Source organism: Ostrinia furnacalis, unplaced genomic scaffold, assembly GCF_004193835.3.
Source record: "Ostrinia furnacalis isolate ACB-3 unplaced genomic scaffold, ASM419383v2 OfSCF0780, whole genome shotgun sequence".
In the NCBI taxonomy this organism is placed as follows: domain Eukaryota; kingdom Metazoa; phylum Arthropoda; class Insecta; order Lepidoptera; family Crambidae; genus Ostrinia; species Ostrinia furnacalis.
This window is the reverse complement of record NW_021131019.1, coordinates 815,381-832,540: the sequence shown is the minus strand read 5'-3', so window position 1 is coordinate 832,540 and position 17,160 is coordinate 815,381. Positions and strand designations below refer to the sequence as shown.

The 17,160-nt window shown below is 37.5% G+C and overlaps 4 protein-coding genes across 6 annotated transcripts; 2 read left to right on the top strand and 2 right to left on the bottom strand.

The window, feature by feature from the left end:
* Nucleotides 1-411: 411 nt before the first annotated feature.
* On the bottom strand, nt 412-9,528 carry mbt (serine/threonine-protein kinase PAK mbt). 3 transcript variants are annotated; one of them, XM_028300711.1, is made up of 11 exons: nt 9,243-9,528; nt 8,823-8,990; nt 8,170-8,740; nt 7,498-7,604; nt 5,861-6,052; nt 5,179-5,268; nt 4,964-5,056; nt 4,370-4,492; nt 4,122-4,286; nt 3,222-3,436; nt 412-2,697 (listed from the first exon to the last, which is right to left on the bottom strand). In XM_028300711.1, coding segments are annotated over exons 2-11 (1,698 nt in total). In that variant the 5' UTR covers nt 8,964-8,990; nt 9,243-9,528; the 3' UTR covers nt 412-2,696. The 3 variants fall into 3 exon arrangements, with proteins under 3 accessions (XP_028156512.1, XP_028156511.1, XP_028156514.1); XM_028300710.1 differs by having other exon boundaries at nt 412-3,436; XM_028300713.1 differs by lacking the exons at nt 4,964-5,056; nt 9,243-9,528 and having other exon boundaries at nt 412-3,436; nt 5,086-5,268; nt 8,823-8,963.
* Nucleotides 9,529-10,988: 1,460 nt separating this feature from the next.
* LOC114350108 (CWF19-like protein 2 homolog) lies at nt 10,989-13,361 on the top strand. Its single transcript, XM_028300767.1, has 5 exons — nt 10,989-11,097; nt 11,226-12,167; nt 12,255-12,638; nt 12,731-13,069; nt 13,164-13,361. Exons 1-5 carry the CDS (start codon nt 11,017-11,019, stop codon nt 13,296-13,298), a joined length of 1,881 nt encoding a protein of 626 aa, XP_028156568.1. The 5' UTR covers nt 10,989-11,016; the 3' UTR covers nt 13,299-13,361.
* A 199-nt stretch (nt 13,362-13,560) lies between these two features.
* DnaJ-15 (dnaJ homolog member 15) lies at nt 13,561-14,846 on the bottom strand. The gene is made up of 3 exons (XM_028300769.1): nt 14,646-14,846; nt 13,869-14,475; nt 13,561-13,781 (listed from the first exon to the last, which is right to left on the bottom strand). The coding sequence occupies exons 1-3, from the start codon at nt 14,721-14,723 to the stop codon at nt 13,594-13,596; spliced, it is 873 nt and encodes a 290-aa protein (XP_028156570.1). The 5' UTR covers nt 14,724-14,846; the 3' UTR covers nt 13,561-13,593.
* An 840-nt stretch (nt 14,847-15,686) lies between these two features.
* Nucleotides 15,687-17,035, top strand: mRpS2 (mitochondrial ribosomal protein S2). The gene is made up of 3 exons (XM_028300770.1): nt 15,687-15,829; nt 16,092-16,175; nt 16,319-17,035. The coding sequence occupies exons 1-3, from the start codon at nt 15,811-15,813 to the stop codon at nt 16,978-16,980; spliced, it is 765 nt and encodes a 254-aa protein (XP_028156571.1). The 5' UTR covers nt 15,687-15,810; the 3' UTR covers nt 16,981-17,035.
* Nucleotides 17,036-17,160: the final 125 nt, after the last annotated feature.

Here is a 17,160-nt window from a genome sequence, read left to right as displayed (position 1 = left end):
TATAGATTTCCAATATTACAAATTGACCCGATAAAGTAGGTATGTCATTCTCGTTTAGTAAGCTCGAATCAATAAAAATAGAAAACATGTTTTTGTAGACATACATTTTGTGAAAGTTCACTCTTAACTATAGTAAAGTCAACAAGAATTACAATGGATTGTGTATAATTTCATAACATTTTGTTCTACATAACAATCTATAGTAATATAAATAAGTACCCAGTAACAACTTTAAGTGCAAACGTGCTTAAAATCATTTAAATCTAGGCTGTGTAAGGCACTAATCTATTAACAAGGCCGATTCATCACCTAAACAATTATAGTCGATCTCATATTTAATTTGATACCAAGTCTAGCTGCCTAATTTATTAAGTACTAATGTATTATACTACATGATACTTTACTGTATTCGTCTAACATATTAGCCTCACTATTCATTACTACAACAAATAAAGTATCGATAGTAAGACTAATGCTGCTTTCGTGAATAACTTACGTTGAATAAAATTGGCATACGCACATGCGCCGTAGGAGTCTAAATCACAGATGTATTAAGGCCAAATTGATAATGATAAATCTATGATTGTATATTTGCACTGAAGAAAGACTTTGTGACTTTATGACTGTAGATAAAACTAAAAAACATTGATGATATAAACACAAAATTAACTTACAATGAAAATATATGAGGAATGTAGTGATTATAAAAATAGCTGCACTGCAAAGATTAAAAGAACACTAGCCTAACAAATGAAAAGTGATCCTACATACTAAATCCATATTATGAACAAATAAGTACAAAAAGTAATTTTGCTAGGCAATAATACTGATTTAGAAATTTTTACTGCCAATATAAAGGCGCTAATTCTGGCACGAGAGTAGATAAATATCGTAAGGTCACTGGATATATCTATGTATCTATATAGATAATGGTTGAAGGCACTAAAGGTAACCAATGAGAAGAAACAGTCATGGTGAACTAATATCACATTTGGTACTTTTGAATGACACAATGAGGTAATTTAGTCTAAGTAAATGTCTTAACATAAAATACAACCGCCCAACCAAAGTTACTAAATAAAGGTTAAATAGAAAGTAGGAGGTACTTGCAATCATCTTAATATTTTAAGTATCATTGGGATTAAATTTTCAACATCTTGCTATGCCAGAATTTCAATTTCTATGATTTTTATTTACTCTTTTGTAGTGATCAGTCCTAAACATAAAATAATCATAATATGCCATATTAAGTAGCCTTAATCATTAATGCATTACAACTCTTGTTAAATAATATTAATGATAATAAACGCAATAAAAATACTCTCAACAATAAGTAAAATGATTCAATATGAAAATATGGCTAAAATTTATAAATAGTTAATTGGAAAAAAAGAAGGAATGTTGTATAATACTAATTAATTACATGCTTAAATATTTCTACACATTCATATATTATTCATTACCATCTAAATGATTTTGTCAGAAATATAAAAAAGATTTGCCAACAACAAATTGGTTATAAATACAAAAAAATGGAATGACTTCACTGAATCAGAAGTGATTACAATAATGACAACAAATTACTATCATACATAGTGTCCCACGCATTGAGGAAGAGCAAAACAAATTGTATAACGAAGTAGGACAGGTATATTTTTATTTATACTTTCAATAGACATCCATTCATGTAATAACTATAAGCGCTTTAATTCAGTCAATTAATTCTAAGATATAATGATTCAAAATTTACACCATGATTAAACTTTTAATATCAACTATAAAATATTATCGTCACAAAATTGTGATCAATCCTCTACATAACAGATCACAACCAAATCACATTGTTGCTTTTCCTCAATTAGCAGGTATTACAAGAGAAAGTTGTGATACAAACAACTTTGGTATGTCATGCTACTCTGATTATTAACAATAGTTCTGTTATGCATCTAATTTGATGCAAAATAGGGACAGAAGGTAAGGTGGGGCAATCATCACTCATCTATGACTTGTCAATTAGTTTTCTAAGCCAACGTGCTAGCTAATTTCTTAATTTTTTAAATATAATCTTATCCATATCTCGTATGTAAAGGTAAAGCTGAGGCCGGTCATTTCTTAAAAAATGCCACTTTGTAAACTTGTTACAATATCACTCGCTAACTAGACATGGTGGCAACTATGTAGCGTAATTCATCGGTTAGCTAGTAAACTCTTTCACCTGAAAGAGCTGGCCAACTTTTACTATTCGTCGTGTGTGTAAAATATATTGGCAATCACTGGCTTAGGCTCTCTGGAGCATTTTTCCTTATTCTAAGGCTGTGCTATAACATCGGATATCCAACACGCCATACGAATCGTACAGGGGCTTTCATGGTAAATAAGGCTATGAGGAATATCGAAATAATTATGGTGAAGCGGTCAGGCAGAATAAGGGGTGAGCAACATTTAGGAATTGACAGCATCAGAAAAGATGCATGATAAATTCGCTTCATTGAATTTTAGTTACTTCTTCTTCGGTAGAATGTTCTGGAGCTGGCTCATAATCTCACTGGGCAATTCGTTCTACTGTAGACCGCCGGCTTCGCTCGACGAACGGTATGAGATCCGGCGGGCCACGGCCTGGGCGGAAGAAAGTACGGAGTTTGACCAATACTTTTGGTCATTATGGGTCGCTGCGGATATGGAAGAAAGTACTGACTTATTTCACTGGGGCAATAGGGATGTTTCCTGGGTAAAAAAGCAAGTTTTTTAGTCCGTCAGTTTTATCAAAAAATACCCGACACGTATCTTTCACTTTTTCAAACTAATGATAATTTAAAGAGATAAAGCGCGCCTAACTAGACTACTAGACTTCTAAAAGAAGAAGCCCGTGACGTCAACGAGTGCTTAAAAATGCAGCACTTTGGAACGTCGCGCGGAACTTTAACGCACCATAACTTTATAATTATTTGTTGATTGTCAATTAAAAATATTCGTGTCCAATATTTTTTGGTATTAAAATTGACGAACTAAAAAAATGATTTTAGGAATGTAGCCTATTCGTTCTACTGCTGCTGATTTTAGGAAGGTAGCCTATTTGTTCTACAGAAGACCGCCGGCTTCGCTCGACGAACGGTATGAGATCCGGCGGGCCACAGCCTAGACGGAAGAAAGTACGGAGCTTGGTCATTATGGGTCGCTGCGGATATGGAAGAAAGTACTGACATTTCACTGGGGCAATCTTCTACTGCTGCACGTGTGGATGGTGTTGCATCAGCGGCACAAGTAAAGCCGGCGGTCCGGCGCGGCGTAAGAACGGGTGGTGTAGCAAGCGGGCGGCGGACTGGCGCGCGCCGGGGTCCCTCACCAGGGCGCACTCGATGAAGGACATGAGATCCGGCGGACAGCGCGCGGCGTGGCGCGGCCGCGGCGGCGGCATGTCGCGGATGCGCCGCATCGCCTGTTCAAAATATACACATATTTATAATAAAGTTCGCCACAGTGCATTGTTTGTATGTGTGCTAAAAGTTTAAATAAATAAATAAAAATAAATAATAGCCAAGATGACAAAATTTCAATTATTTGTCCGTTAGACAAATAATTATAAAATATTAGACTCGTATTTTTTATTTTCTCTCATAATTAAATAATAACAGTGCTACATCGAGTTCAAATATAGCATGACGTCACTTTTGAGTAGATTTTTTACTCAAAAGTGACGTCACGCGACATTTCAACTCGATATAATTCTGTAATGATTCTATTATGAAAAAAAGAAAAAATACGTTTCCAATATTTTTTCAATATCTGTCTGACGGACTAAATAAAATTTCGATTTCATTACCCAGGCCCAGTCATCATTCCAATTGCAAAATTATCTTGATTAACAAAAAAAGTGCAGTAATGTTTAACATAACTTCAGGCATGGTCTCATTATGAGACTCGCAGATAATCAAGTATAAAGTGAGCCCAAACAAAATGTAAGCACCTGGTGACGTGGTTCTCCCACCTCATCAAGCTTGTTTGGCTTATAAAAGACGGGTACGGCGTGTCGACAGCTCAGTTGTTGTCTAAACGTCGGACACGTCTCATCGGTGCTGAACTGTTTCCCTCATCAAGTAACATTGTTCAATTCATAAACTCACCTGAAGGGGTGGTTCATTGAAGAATGGTGGCTCGCCGTCTACCATCTCCACGACCATAATGCCCAACGACCAGACATCCACTTCGGGACCGTATGGCAATCTCGATATTACTTCAGGTGACATCCAATATGGTGTTCCCACGAGAGATTTTCGTTTTGGAAGTTCCTGCCATAAAAAATAGTGTTAAATTGATTTTATTACATACTTAATATAATTTCATAATACTTCAAAAGGTTCTGATTACGTACCTGAGATACTTGAGCACAAAAACCGAAATCTGACAGTTTGACGCGGCCGTCTGCTGTCATGAGTATTGAGTCAGACTTGATATCTCTGTGTATGACGCCTTGAGCGTGGAGGAACGCCAACGCCTGCAAAATAACACACAGCAAAATGTTAAGATTGGCTATATTTTATATCCAAGGATATCCGAGACGTGGTCGCTTACTATGGGCCTCATAAGAAGGCTCAAGGTCACCCAAAGGGCGATGGAGCGTGATATGCTCAGTTTCCCTGCGTGATTTAATCAGAAATGATATCCAGAAAAACCAGTGACCGACATAGCCCACAGAATTACTAAACTCGAGTGGCAGTGGGCAGGGCACCTAGCTCGTAGAGGTAATGGCTGTTGGAGTAGAGAAGTTCTCTGTAGAATTGCTAGGGCGTAATTGCACGTAGAATTTTGTCCAATGACCCCAAGCTACCCATCCTTATCGCACGCGCGTAATTATGTTGCTGTCGCGCTCGCACTCTCACTGCGGGTGCCCGTCCCACAGTTGCGTCCCACAAAATTCTACGTGCTCCCGGACCAGACTATACAGTATACATTCACCGCCACCCACCTTCAAGCACTGCTTGCAGACGGTGGCGATGAGCTCGGGGTCCATCCTGGCGGCGTGGCGCGTCACGATGTCGGTGAGCGCGCCGCCCGCCATGTGCTCCACCACCCACATCGGCCACCCACCTTCAAGCACTGCTTGCAGACGGTGGCGATGAGCTCGGGGTCCATCCTCGCGGCGTGGCGCGTCACGATGTCGGTGAGCGCGCCGCCCGCCATGTATTCCATCACCACCCAAAGCTCGTCGCCGACCAGGTACGACGCGTGCATTTCCACGATGTTCGGGTGAGGGTAGTCGCGCATTATCACCTGTTAAAAACAAAAAGTTGAAAGTTCAATTTAGGCCCAGAACACACGGTGAAACGCAATTGCAACGAAACTGCAACTTCTACTTACTTTTGAGTTGCATCTAAGTTTCTGCCATAGATTCCGTTGAGAAACCACACATGACTCGACCATTTCAAACCAGTTTCAAACTGGTTCAGGGCCTAACTAATTTCAGATTCCCGCGTGAATTTCGGTCTATCGTAGAAAGACTGTGAGTGCACCTTCCAAAAACCCAGAGTTAAAGCTCATAGCAGATTGTCAGCTCGGAAAGGAATCAAAACCGTATCGCCTTTCGCGAGCTGTCATCGCCATACGCGCGTTGTCAATCGCGAGGCGAGGCGTTTACGTTACGGTGCGGATAAGTGTGTGTTGAAGTATGGAGTTTCATACAAAGAATATTGACCACCTCGAGTTGACACGGTTTATAATTATAATTCATAGAAAATCTTGCTTGCTAGTTTGTCATCTAGAAATCCGCTCACTATGACTCGTTTCTTTCACTATACTCAAAAAAACAGACAAGCTACTTCGCTGGGCACTGCCAAAACCTCATAGCCTCTGACGGTATACTTACCACTTCGTTGAACAGCAACTCGCGCCGCTGCTGCTGCCGCAGGTTCATCATCTTGACGGCGACGCGGCGGCCGGTGTCCTTCTCTGTGGCAACACACACCACGCCCGTACTGCCTTCGCCGATCTTGCTGAAGCCCGCTAAGGAAGCCCGCGGGTCACCCTCGCTCACCACCAGGCACAGAGCTGCGCGGAACTGGGGACGAATAAAAACTCATTTATTTTTGCAATTAGGTTTTTTTATAAGTAAGTGCTATTGGAGCTAGTGGAGTACTCCAATGAGGGCTATCGTTTTAGCGCTCACCAGTTAGCGCCACTGTAGAGTAAGGTCCTGTCACTTGCTAGTAGCGAAGACAGTGGCACCAATTGGCGAGTGCTAAAGTTGTAGGCATATAAAAACGATAGCCCTCATTGCAAGGCAGTGATTGAGATTATGGCTATATGATTGTTTGAGTTTTGTTAAAATCTTTTAGACTGCTAACAATGTATGATATGTAAGCTTTTTGTTGTGTCTTCTTTACTGGTAATTTCTTCAAGATTGTAGGGGTTTATTCTTAACTGACGGGAAGTGGTTTCGTATGCGAATCTTTGTGTGCTGAATCTAGGGCACTGAGTAAGTAGGTGTTCCCAGGTTTGCGGGGTTTGGTCGTCGCAGCAGGCGCGGATCCAGCCCTCAAAAAAGGTTGTGGGCACAGCCACAAAAAATTACCAAAGTGAGAGTTGGATCACTACATGCCCGGACATAGGTACATACATGCCTATCGATCTTATCAATAGATCATAACTAAAACAAGCAAATTAGGGTTGTGGGCATGCCCACAGTGCCCACAACGGTGGATCCGCGCCTGCGTCGCAGGGACAGCGGTCATCTGCGACGATATGGAAACAACTTGGTGTTTATTGCCCCTCGCCCGCGGCGACTTTTTGTAGTGATGCAGTAGCGATTCTGTCGCGCGTTCGTATCGATACAGTCGCAATGCGGTCGCTAGCTGTGTGCCCTCGCCCACATAAACGCGCTTCCTACGTTTCCCTTCCGAGTAACTCTCCCCGATGTCGTCCGACAAGGTCGCGCGTTAGTAGCGCGTTGGCATCGCTTCTGTAGTGCGTTGCAAATGCGACTAACGCGCGTTAGTAACTAAACGCACTACAGAATCACTACAAAAAGTCGCCGTGGGCGAGGGCCCTAAAAAGCACTTTTACATGTCCCAATAAACCCTACCACTGCCTGCAGATGAAATTATTGATATCAGATTGCTAAATGAATTGGATCTAATACTGTTTGTAGGTACTGTGAGAATAGTTTAAAAGCCTATATGCAGAAAGTTTACTTTTAAAAAATCCCACAGCATGAGCTCTGCAAGGGCACTGCAAAAAGCAATTTTCATGCCTTTAAGATAATGAAACTTTCTGCTTTGTCATAGTAATGTTGAAAATAAAATTACAATAATAATTTCAAAATATGAATTATCTAAATATATTCAAGCTATAAACAGTTATTGTAATTTGTAACAGTAGAAAACATTCCATAAAAGGGTTCGTTCACGACCTTGCACCACTTGTTTCAAAGTTGTTTATCAACACCAGCATAACCATAAAAGGCTTGCTCATTAATGCAATGATAATGACAAAGTAACGCGATACCTGTTCGTGAGTGAGCCGCAGCTCGTGCTTGGAGGCGGCGAGAGGCAGGTGCGGCGCCGCGGCCGCCGGTACCGCGTGTTGGTGACGCGCCATTGGGTATGACTCACCTACAGATAAGGTGCATTGTACATTACTAATCTATACTATATTATAAATGCGAAAGTAACTCTGTCTCTCTGTCTCGCTTTCACGCCTAAACCACTGAACCTTTTTCTTTTTCTTTTTGAAACAGGGACATGCGTGATAAAGTTTCTCTGTGACAGACAAAAGTCCACGCGCGGGCGAAGCCGCGGGCAGAAAGCTAGTATTAAATACTTGCCTAGTGATACTGAGCAATTTGATGCTGTTGTAAATTATGTTGTGCATTAAAAGTTAATCTAATGATTACAATATAAAGTTATTCACTGTCTACAAACAAGACGATAGTAAAACAATAGGTTGAGAATTGCATGTAGGACATGGTCTCTTAAACTGTTAATTATCACATAATAGATTACATTTGCCTTTGTTATTTCCTCTTGGGGTTTAAATGAAATAGACATGCTCCAGACATAAAACGTAAACAAACATTTAAATTTTGTACAACAAACAATGATAATATTAAGAAATTATGAAAATGGTTGAGTTAAATCCGAAGTCAAGGAACAGCCTCAAAATAATAAAAAAGCTCACCCATGTTGGCATTATTTCCATTGTGACCTTGGTGCATGTTGTGAACCATTGGCTGAGGAGGATGATTGTGTTGGTAAGGCACATTAGCATTCTGCACATTCAGATATGTCATGCCCACCCGGTGATTATCATTTACTTCTGGAACGGCCCTTACTGTGGCTTCGTGTGTTGATTGAGACCAGTCCACAGGGGATTCAGGTATCGTTTTACTCAAAGTATAGTTGCTTGGCTCTCTTCGCAAACTGGGGTATTGCTGTGGTGCTGGAGGCACAGGGGGAGACTCTTCCGGCACAGCTGGAGGCACATTAGCCTGACTTCTTAACTCTCTACGGATCTTCGGTGGGCTTGAACTCCTCAATGAGTTAGACCTGGCAACGTTTGAAGTCTTCGGCAGAATAACACCATTCTGAACTGGTTGACTTGGCATGGTAGTAGACATTGGACGACTGATGGAAGAAACTGAGGTAATTCGATGGTCACCTCTCACAATAGTTTTGAGATCTAGTATTTCAGTTGGTGTTATTTCAGAGGGATCTACTAAAGGCAGAGGTCGGTTAGTGGACTTTAGTATCTGAAAATTAAATATTCATTAGATATTTACTAGAATTTTAATTAATTTTAAGGTGTACTAATGTTCAAAATTGCTTTCTTACCTGGTTGTTACCTACTAAAGAGGCCCACTGTAATGGTAAACCCACAAATTTTCCTTCTCTCTTATCAAATCCAGTATGAACTCTGTGTTCAAAATTACTTGGTGGAGAAATGAGTGGCTTCTTCTTCTTCTTCGAGAACATTTTTTAGTAACTCAAGTTATATTTGGACTGTAAAAACAAATGTTAACAATGCAACATTATCATAGTACGAAATCTACAATAAAATCAAGAATTGATTTGATGAATTTATGTCATCTTCGACTATTGTTATCTCTGTAACTAGAAAAAGAAAGCTCGACGATCAAATACGCCACTGCACTTTCTTTTTGGTTGGTCAGTGGGCGAACATAACAGCATGTATTTTTATAGCTTCTTACGAAGCATATTACCAAACAATACAAGAATAAAGTCTATACTAACCTTTAGCCAGTTGTAGGACTCAAGAACACAAACTGAATACTAAATCAACAACCTACTCCGACATTCCATAGCAGCCATTAGTTACCAAGCAAATTGAATTAACTGATTAATATTGTCTTGAGACTTCTAACAATTTGTGATTAGTAATAAAACACTAACAAGTACAAAATGGAATAATTTAATCGGTCATCTTTATCGAAAATCGACGACTTTTTAAATTAAATTCTCTTTTTGTTGGGCAGGCAGTACGTATCACAATACACACGACGTTAGAATCATAGACAAATTCGTAATAACGTTTTAATTTTTTAATTGTCAAAGATTAAAAATTCAAGGTGACCGAGTTCGTGTGGCGAGTGGCGGATATAAGCCTACGATTGAAATACGATTCTTACAATCGATTATAATAATTAGTTTTCCAAAGATCTGAAAAAAATACTATGGAGTATTGGTTTAATTCTCTAAGTCTAAGTTTTACCTACAGCGCCCTCCCTCAACGTGGTGCGTTGCCATCAGATGCATAAATTCCATATAAATTAAACTATACGTATTAACCATGAAGATACAGATAAAAATGGAGGGCAGAGTTTGGAACAAAACTTGAGTCAAATACCTACTTATATCTATCTCACTCTCTGCGGCCCTACCTCTCTTTTTAGTGTGAACTGTAGTATTGCTATCTTCTGATTTAAATCTCCTTGTAAATTCTTCGAAATAGCCAATACACTAACCAAATCAGAAGTTAAACAAATAAATAATTAATATTTGAAACTAAGATTACCTAGTTAAATAAAAAATCACAAAATTGTCGGCCATTTAGGCTTAATGTGTTGGCGAATCAGGGAATTACAATCCCAATTCCTGGGTAATCGGTACCATGTGGCAACATCGGCCCAATCCGGCCCATCATGGCGGTTGTTTACTATTTTGTTTATTAAGCAGTTAATTTCGTTTGAGATTGTTTACAGGAAATAATCATTGTTTTATCACAAGAATTGGTGCAAAATTTTGTAGTGCGTGGTTGCGGTAGTACGTGCTGTCCTGGAAGTGACATAAGATTCCACGCGTAAGTGTTTATTTCGTGATTTCCGACATTGGATCATTGTAAACATTTTTCACATTTTTTACAGTAATTTCTTCCTAAAACGTTTTACCAGTAACTACACTTATCATTTTTAATGATACCTATGTCAAGAAATAAAGATTTTACATTGGTTTCATTGAATTTGAGCAATTTTATATTTTTTGTTTATTTAGAAAGAGCAAGTCTGCCCACAGAGAGCGAGATACTGATACTTAGTTTGTGCTTCAAGTAGGTATTGGGAGTCTGGCCTCCATTTTTATCTGTAGCTTCATGGTATTAACTTTATGACTATACGCTGATCTTGCAGTGTATGTATGGATTTTTCTCCATCTATGTGTGGCATGATCAAAGACGTAAAACTTAAAAAAAAATAGACGCACTTTTTAGTATCTCTACTTAATCTGTGCACTTTTTGTTTGACATTGACAGTTGACTGCTTGTAATCATCACAGAGCGCGTAATATTCTTGTAATCACACTCTTGTAATTTGTAAGCAATTCTACTGTCCACCGTGTCTCTCTAAACACTCGACATTGGCAAAACCAGTGTGCTTCAAATTCGCACCATTGAAGCCATTTGATAGAATAATTTAAGCTATCTGCAAGCAACAAAGGCAAACCACAAACTTCCTGCAAACCAACCACCACCTTACCCTGTGCTGTGTTAAAGCTGTTTTATAAGAACTAAACAATGAAAGAAAAACGTAGAAAAGATAAGAAACATAGTAAAAAACATAAGAAGAACGAAGAGAAGCAAAAACGATACCGAAGTGTAAATGCCTTTATTTCTATGGACTTAGAATAATAAAGCTCTATGCCATAGAGCTCTACTAACTCTATGGAGTACATTATTTTAGTCATAATTTGTTGCAATTATTTTAATCCAATTTATTATTTCAGTCGTCTAGCTCCAGTTCTGAATCTGAGGAATGGGTAGAGAAGAAACCATCAAAACAATTAGAGGCACCTGAACGCGAAGATTGGATGTCTATGACTGGTATGTTACGGACTTACACAAAAGAGGACATAAAACCTAAAAGAGAAGAGAAAAATAAAAATCATATAGATTCGTACAATCCAGCAACTAGTAGTAGGGAACTGAATCCCTACTGGAAACAAGGAGGATCTGGCTTACCTCAAACACCAGAGAGTTTTCGTAAATCTAGACAGTTTTTGAAACCGCCTGATGATGATGATGATTATTACAAAAAATCATGTTCATCCAAAGATTATGGAAGTTCAAAAACAAGTCATGAATATTCACGGTACTCTCAAGATTCTAAAAGCGAGTCTAACAGAAATAGAGAACACAGGTCAGAGAGAGATGTGAGTTCAAGAGAAGAAAGGTCATATTATCATGATCGATCTCATAACTGGAAAAAGAGTGCAGATGACAGCAAAAGTAGTGTGAGTAAAACAAATATTATCCAACACAATGTAGAATCTAAACAGTCCACATCTACTCTGGAGGAACCTGTATCAATGCCTGTATCAAAAGAAAAATCAGACAGCTTGTACATGAGTGATGAGAAGTTAAACAAACTAGCTGCAAAAGTTGTGAAAGCTGAAATTATGGGTGATCTTAATTTGTACAAAGAACTAAAAGCCAAGCTAGAAGCGGCTAGGGAATATAGAAAACAAAATCCCAATGCCAAAGAAGATGTTGATGATGAAAGAGTGATGTTGATATCCACAAATAGTTCCGGCAACAGTAGACCACTGATGAACACAGCTAAAGGTGATGCTCGGAGTAAAGGCAATAAGCGCAAGGCTGATACACACTCAGGTGGTGAGAGAACTAAGTACTTTGGGAATGATGACAAGTACAACTTGGCTCAAATGGTAAGACAACTTCTTAAATCAATTATCCTCTTATTTTTTGGTAGCTTTTGCATGACTTTATTATTCTAATATGTGGTTAATTTTCAGTTTGAACAAGAAAAATACGGTAACAATTATGACGATGAGGCTCAACTGGCCAATATTGCATCCAAACATAAAAATCCTAATGATGATCTGGAAGACATATTTATGGACGATATATCGAAAAATAGAAATGAGGCAAAAGATAGAGATGCTGAAAAGCAGAGGGCAATCAACCAGCATGTTCGGATTGAGCGTTCCCTGGAGGGTTGTGAATATTGTGTCGATTCTAAGAACATGTTGAAGCATTTGATGGTCAGTTGTGGCAACAAGACTTACCTAGCACTGCCATCAAAGCAGTCTCTTGTAACTGGCCACTGTATAATCACTACAGTTCAGCATGCCACATGTGTTACAGCCTTAGATGAAGATGTGTGGGCAGAAATTTTGGTAAGTATAATTTTGCACATAATATGTATTTAATCTTACACACATCAGACTTATCTTACATGTATAATATAAAATAATATCAATGTTTCCAGACGTTCAGAAAGGCACTTACTCGTTTCTTCAACACTCAAGGCAAAGATGTGGTATTCTTTGAGATGGCAACAAAATTGCACAGATTCCCACATATGGTATTAAACTGTGTACCTTTACCAAGGGATGTGGGAGATACAGCTGCAATATATTTCAAGAAAGCCTTGCTGGAATGTGAGACTGAATGGTCAATGAACAAGAAAGTTGTAGATTTGAAGGGCAAAGATATCAGGAAAGGAGTACCAAAAGGCTTACCATACTTTTGGATTGACTTTGGTATGGATCCAGGATTTGCACATGTGATAGAAGATCAGCAATTATTCCCGAAGATGTTTGGTGAGGTAGGTAGCTTGCAAAATAATAAAAAAACTATACAATTTAGAAGAATATGAAAAATGTTAATTCTGAATCACAATGATCTTTTTATGATTTCAGGAAATCATTGGAGGTATATTAGATTTAGATCACCATTTATGGAAAAATCCAAAAAGAGAATGTGGAGATATACAAAGAAAGAAAGTTTTGGAATTTATCAAGGAATGGAAACCATTTGAACCTACTTTTAATTAAGAAACTGCAGCAATGGTTGTAATTAATACAAATTAAATATTTTTTAAATAAAAAATTGTACTGTTTTATTGTCATAATATCAATAATCTGATCATTGTGACTTATTCATGAGCCTTACTCATGCAGTAACTTACTTTGACCGTAACTTTAACATTAACTGGTGCTTAATGTATGGTGTTAGTCAGATTTGACGTTTGATAAAGTCAAAATAAGATGGTGCAACTCAGCCTAAGTGTATTATAGCAATAATAATGAACCCAAGTTCAATAAATAATTATTTATTACTTGATTAATATCATGATTGTTCTTCTTTCATCATTTCTTCTATTAATCTTTGTCTTTCTGCAGCTTGACGCATTTTAGTTAAAACTAACGACTCATAATCTCTATCTGAAACAAGTGAAGGGCCACCATAATCTCTTTTTGTGGTTAATACAGGCCTCTCATTTACCCATTTCAAAGTCAGTGGGTTATCTGGTAAACCTGCAATGAAAGTAAAAAATAAGATAAGCATTAAAAATAATTTATACCTCCAATAAATCAAAAATCGAAATGATATTATAATATTACCTTTTTCTAATTCAACTGCCATTTCGGAAGCCTCCTTAGATGAGAACTCAACTAATGCACTGCCTTTCTTCTTTGGAGACATAATCAATGCAGTTATATTACCATATTTTTTCAAGAACCTTCTAAGTAAAGGCTCGTCATAGCCTCCATTGTTGTCATCATTTTTATCTGCTTTCCATTTAATTTTAATTCTATTTAAACTAGAATCCCATACAGGTTCACTTAAAATTTCCATTTTCCTCTGTATTTCTTCTCTGACTTTCTGTTGTTCTTCTAACAAGAGACGGCTACCTTCTTTTTGTAACCTTTCAATTTCTGCGGCTAATTTTTGTTCATCTGTGAGTCTGGTAGCTTGACCAGCAGCTGCTTCTCTCTCACGTCTTTCTAGATCTTCTTTTAGTTTTTGTCGCTTACTATCTAACTCTTGATGTCTCAATTTAGCAGCAGCTTTAGCTCTTAAAACACGGTCATAAGCAGCTCGGGCTGACGCATCCGTTAATATTTCCAATGCTCGTGACAGTTCATGAAATGTTTCTGCTGCTTTTGGATCATCTGGGTTTTTATCTGGATGACATTGGAGTGCCTTTTTTCTGTAAGCCTTCTTGATCTGTAAGAAAAATAGCATAAAAATAAGTTTTGCATGAGTATTTTAAAATGTTAATTAATAGCCTACGAACCTAACCTAACTACAAGTTTCAAATACTTTACAAAAACACTTAGTCCATAATTAAAAAAAATGTAATAATGTAAGTGAAGAAACGGGTTAATGATAATTACCTCTGATTCTGTTGCGGAAATTTGAATATCTAAAATCGCGTACAAGTCTACATCTTCAATGTTCTTTAGGTTTGACATTATGAATAATATATAGGTTTTACGCTTATTATCTTAAATTTGTTGCTTTTAAGATAGAATTCCAAGGGATTTTATTCTTTATTTACAAAATACGAGTTTGTACAGCTGTATAGATGACCCACGCTGAACTGTCCCACCAAACTCAATGACAGGGGGGCGCTACCATCGTTCAACTATATGGTTTCCAACATGGCAAAAATCGGAACCAGCGATTCGGTATTGACGGTGGCGCCCCGCTGTCAATGTCATCGACAGGACAGTCCAGTATTTTGGAACTATACGATCAAATGACAGCAGTTGACAGTTGACAGCTGGATTTTTTTTAAGTTGTGCTCACAGATTAAAAGTAGAGATAAGCCAATCGCGTTCGTTGATGTTATNACTTAAAATTCCCATTTTCCTCTGTATTTCTTCTCCGACTTTCTGTTGTTCTTCTAACAAGAGACGGCTACCTTCTTTTTGTAACCTTTCAATTTCTGCAGCTAATTTTTGTTCATCTGTGAGTCTGGTAGCTTGACCAGCAGCTGCTTCTCTCTCACGTCTTTCTAGATCTTCTTTTAGTTTTTGTCGCTTACTATCTAACTCTTGATGTCTCAATTTAGCAGCAGCTTTAGCTCTTAAAACACGGTCATAAGCAGCTCGGGAGTTTGTACAGCTGTACGATCAAATGACAGCAGTTGACAGTTGACAGCTGGATTTTTTTTAAGTTGTGCTCACAGATTAAAAGTAGAGATAAGCCAATCGCGTTCGTTGATGTTAAGACCCAATACCATAAAGTATCCCACCCGTAACATTGACAGGGGGCGCATTCGTCAATGAGTTTGATAGGACAGTTTAGTGTAGGATATCTTTAAAAGATGATTTATTACGATAATATAAACAATCGTAATAAATCGTCTTTTAGCAGAACGATTTTTTTCTTACATCCCTATAGTGTCATGTCCTACTGTCATCCATCTGTCAACCACAGTACGCCTTTTTTGAGGTTATGTAAATGTCAAAGCCACTGATATTGTAGGGGCGAACTAAAAGTTTCGTAAATAAATGCTATATCTACTGTAAATACTATAATTTTGTGAGAACAATAATGTTGCAAGGAAGCCTAAGTATGTTTATAAATAATTTTACAATATAGTAATTATTTTATTCACTGTCCAAATATCGCATAACGTTCACTTCACTTACAAGAAAAATTAAGATTTATTCTGTAATTTCCATTAGATTTAATTTATTTAAGCGTGTTTATTACACTAATCAGTACACAGTCCTCGTATTCAATACAGTCACTGTTACTGCGTAATTAATTTAATTAAAATACAACATTAATGTCATCACACAATGATTCAATAAGAATATTGTTTTCTTTAGGATTCAACGCATTGAAAATCTGCCCTTCACTTTTGAGATTCAGATCATCTTTAGTCCAACCATCACCAGAACCTACTCCTGATGGTAAGTTTATTGTAGTGTTATTGTCTTACATATTTTAATGTGTTGTGTGAGTGTGTATTGTTCCATGTATGGTAAACCTTAATTACCTTTCAAAAAGTCAATATTGTACTACAGCATTGTATTAACTAACTCTTTTGTTACAGGAAACGTAGTGCAAATTGGGAATTCTTCTAAAAATCCTTTAAACCATCCAGATTACTTTCAAGTGCATAATTTATTCACAGTCAAGGATTTATTTGAGGCTCGAGTACATTATGGACACAAAGAAGGATCACTCAATGATCACATGAGGCCGTATATTTATGGATCAAGACTTGGCCACCTAATATTTGACTTGGATATTACAGCAGAGCATCTACGCAGAGCTCTCAACTTTGCAGCTCATATTGCATACAGAGGTGGTATTATATGTTTCTTCAATAGGAATGCATTGAATTCACATTTGGTGGAGAGAACAGCACTAGAATGTGGGGAGTATGCACATACAAGATTCTGGAGAGGTGGTATCTTCACAAATGCAAATCATCAATTTGGGGCAGTTACCAGGCTGCCAGATCTATGCATTTTCCTAAATATACATAATAACATATTGAATCAACATACAGCTGTTAGAGATAGTGCAAAAATGTTAATACCTACCATTGGAATTGTTGACACAAATTCTAACCCTAACCTAATCACTTACCCTGTACCTGGTAATGATGACACCCCAATTGCTATAGAACTCTATTGTAAATTATTTAAGGAAGCTATTTTAAGGGGTAAAGCAGAGAGAATGAAATTTTTACAAGAAACAAATCAATAAAATATTGTAGTAATGGAAGACTTTTAATAGAAATAAAGAGATTACATAATTATTATCTGTAACCTTTTATTTAGCACATTTACATATCATAACATGCTTATGAAAATTCTTATGAAAATAAAAAGAAATAACAATAAAAAAAAATATATATAATTATATTAAACATAACAATGGCAATAT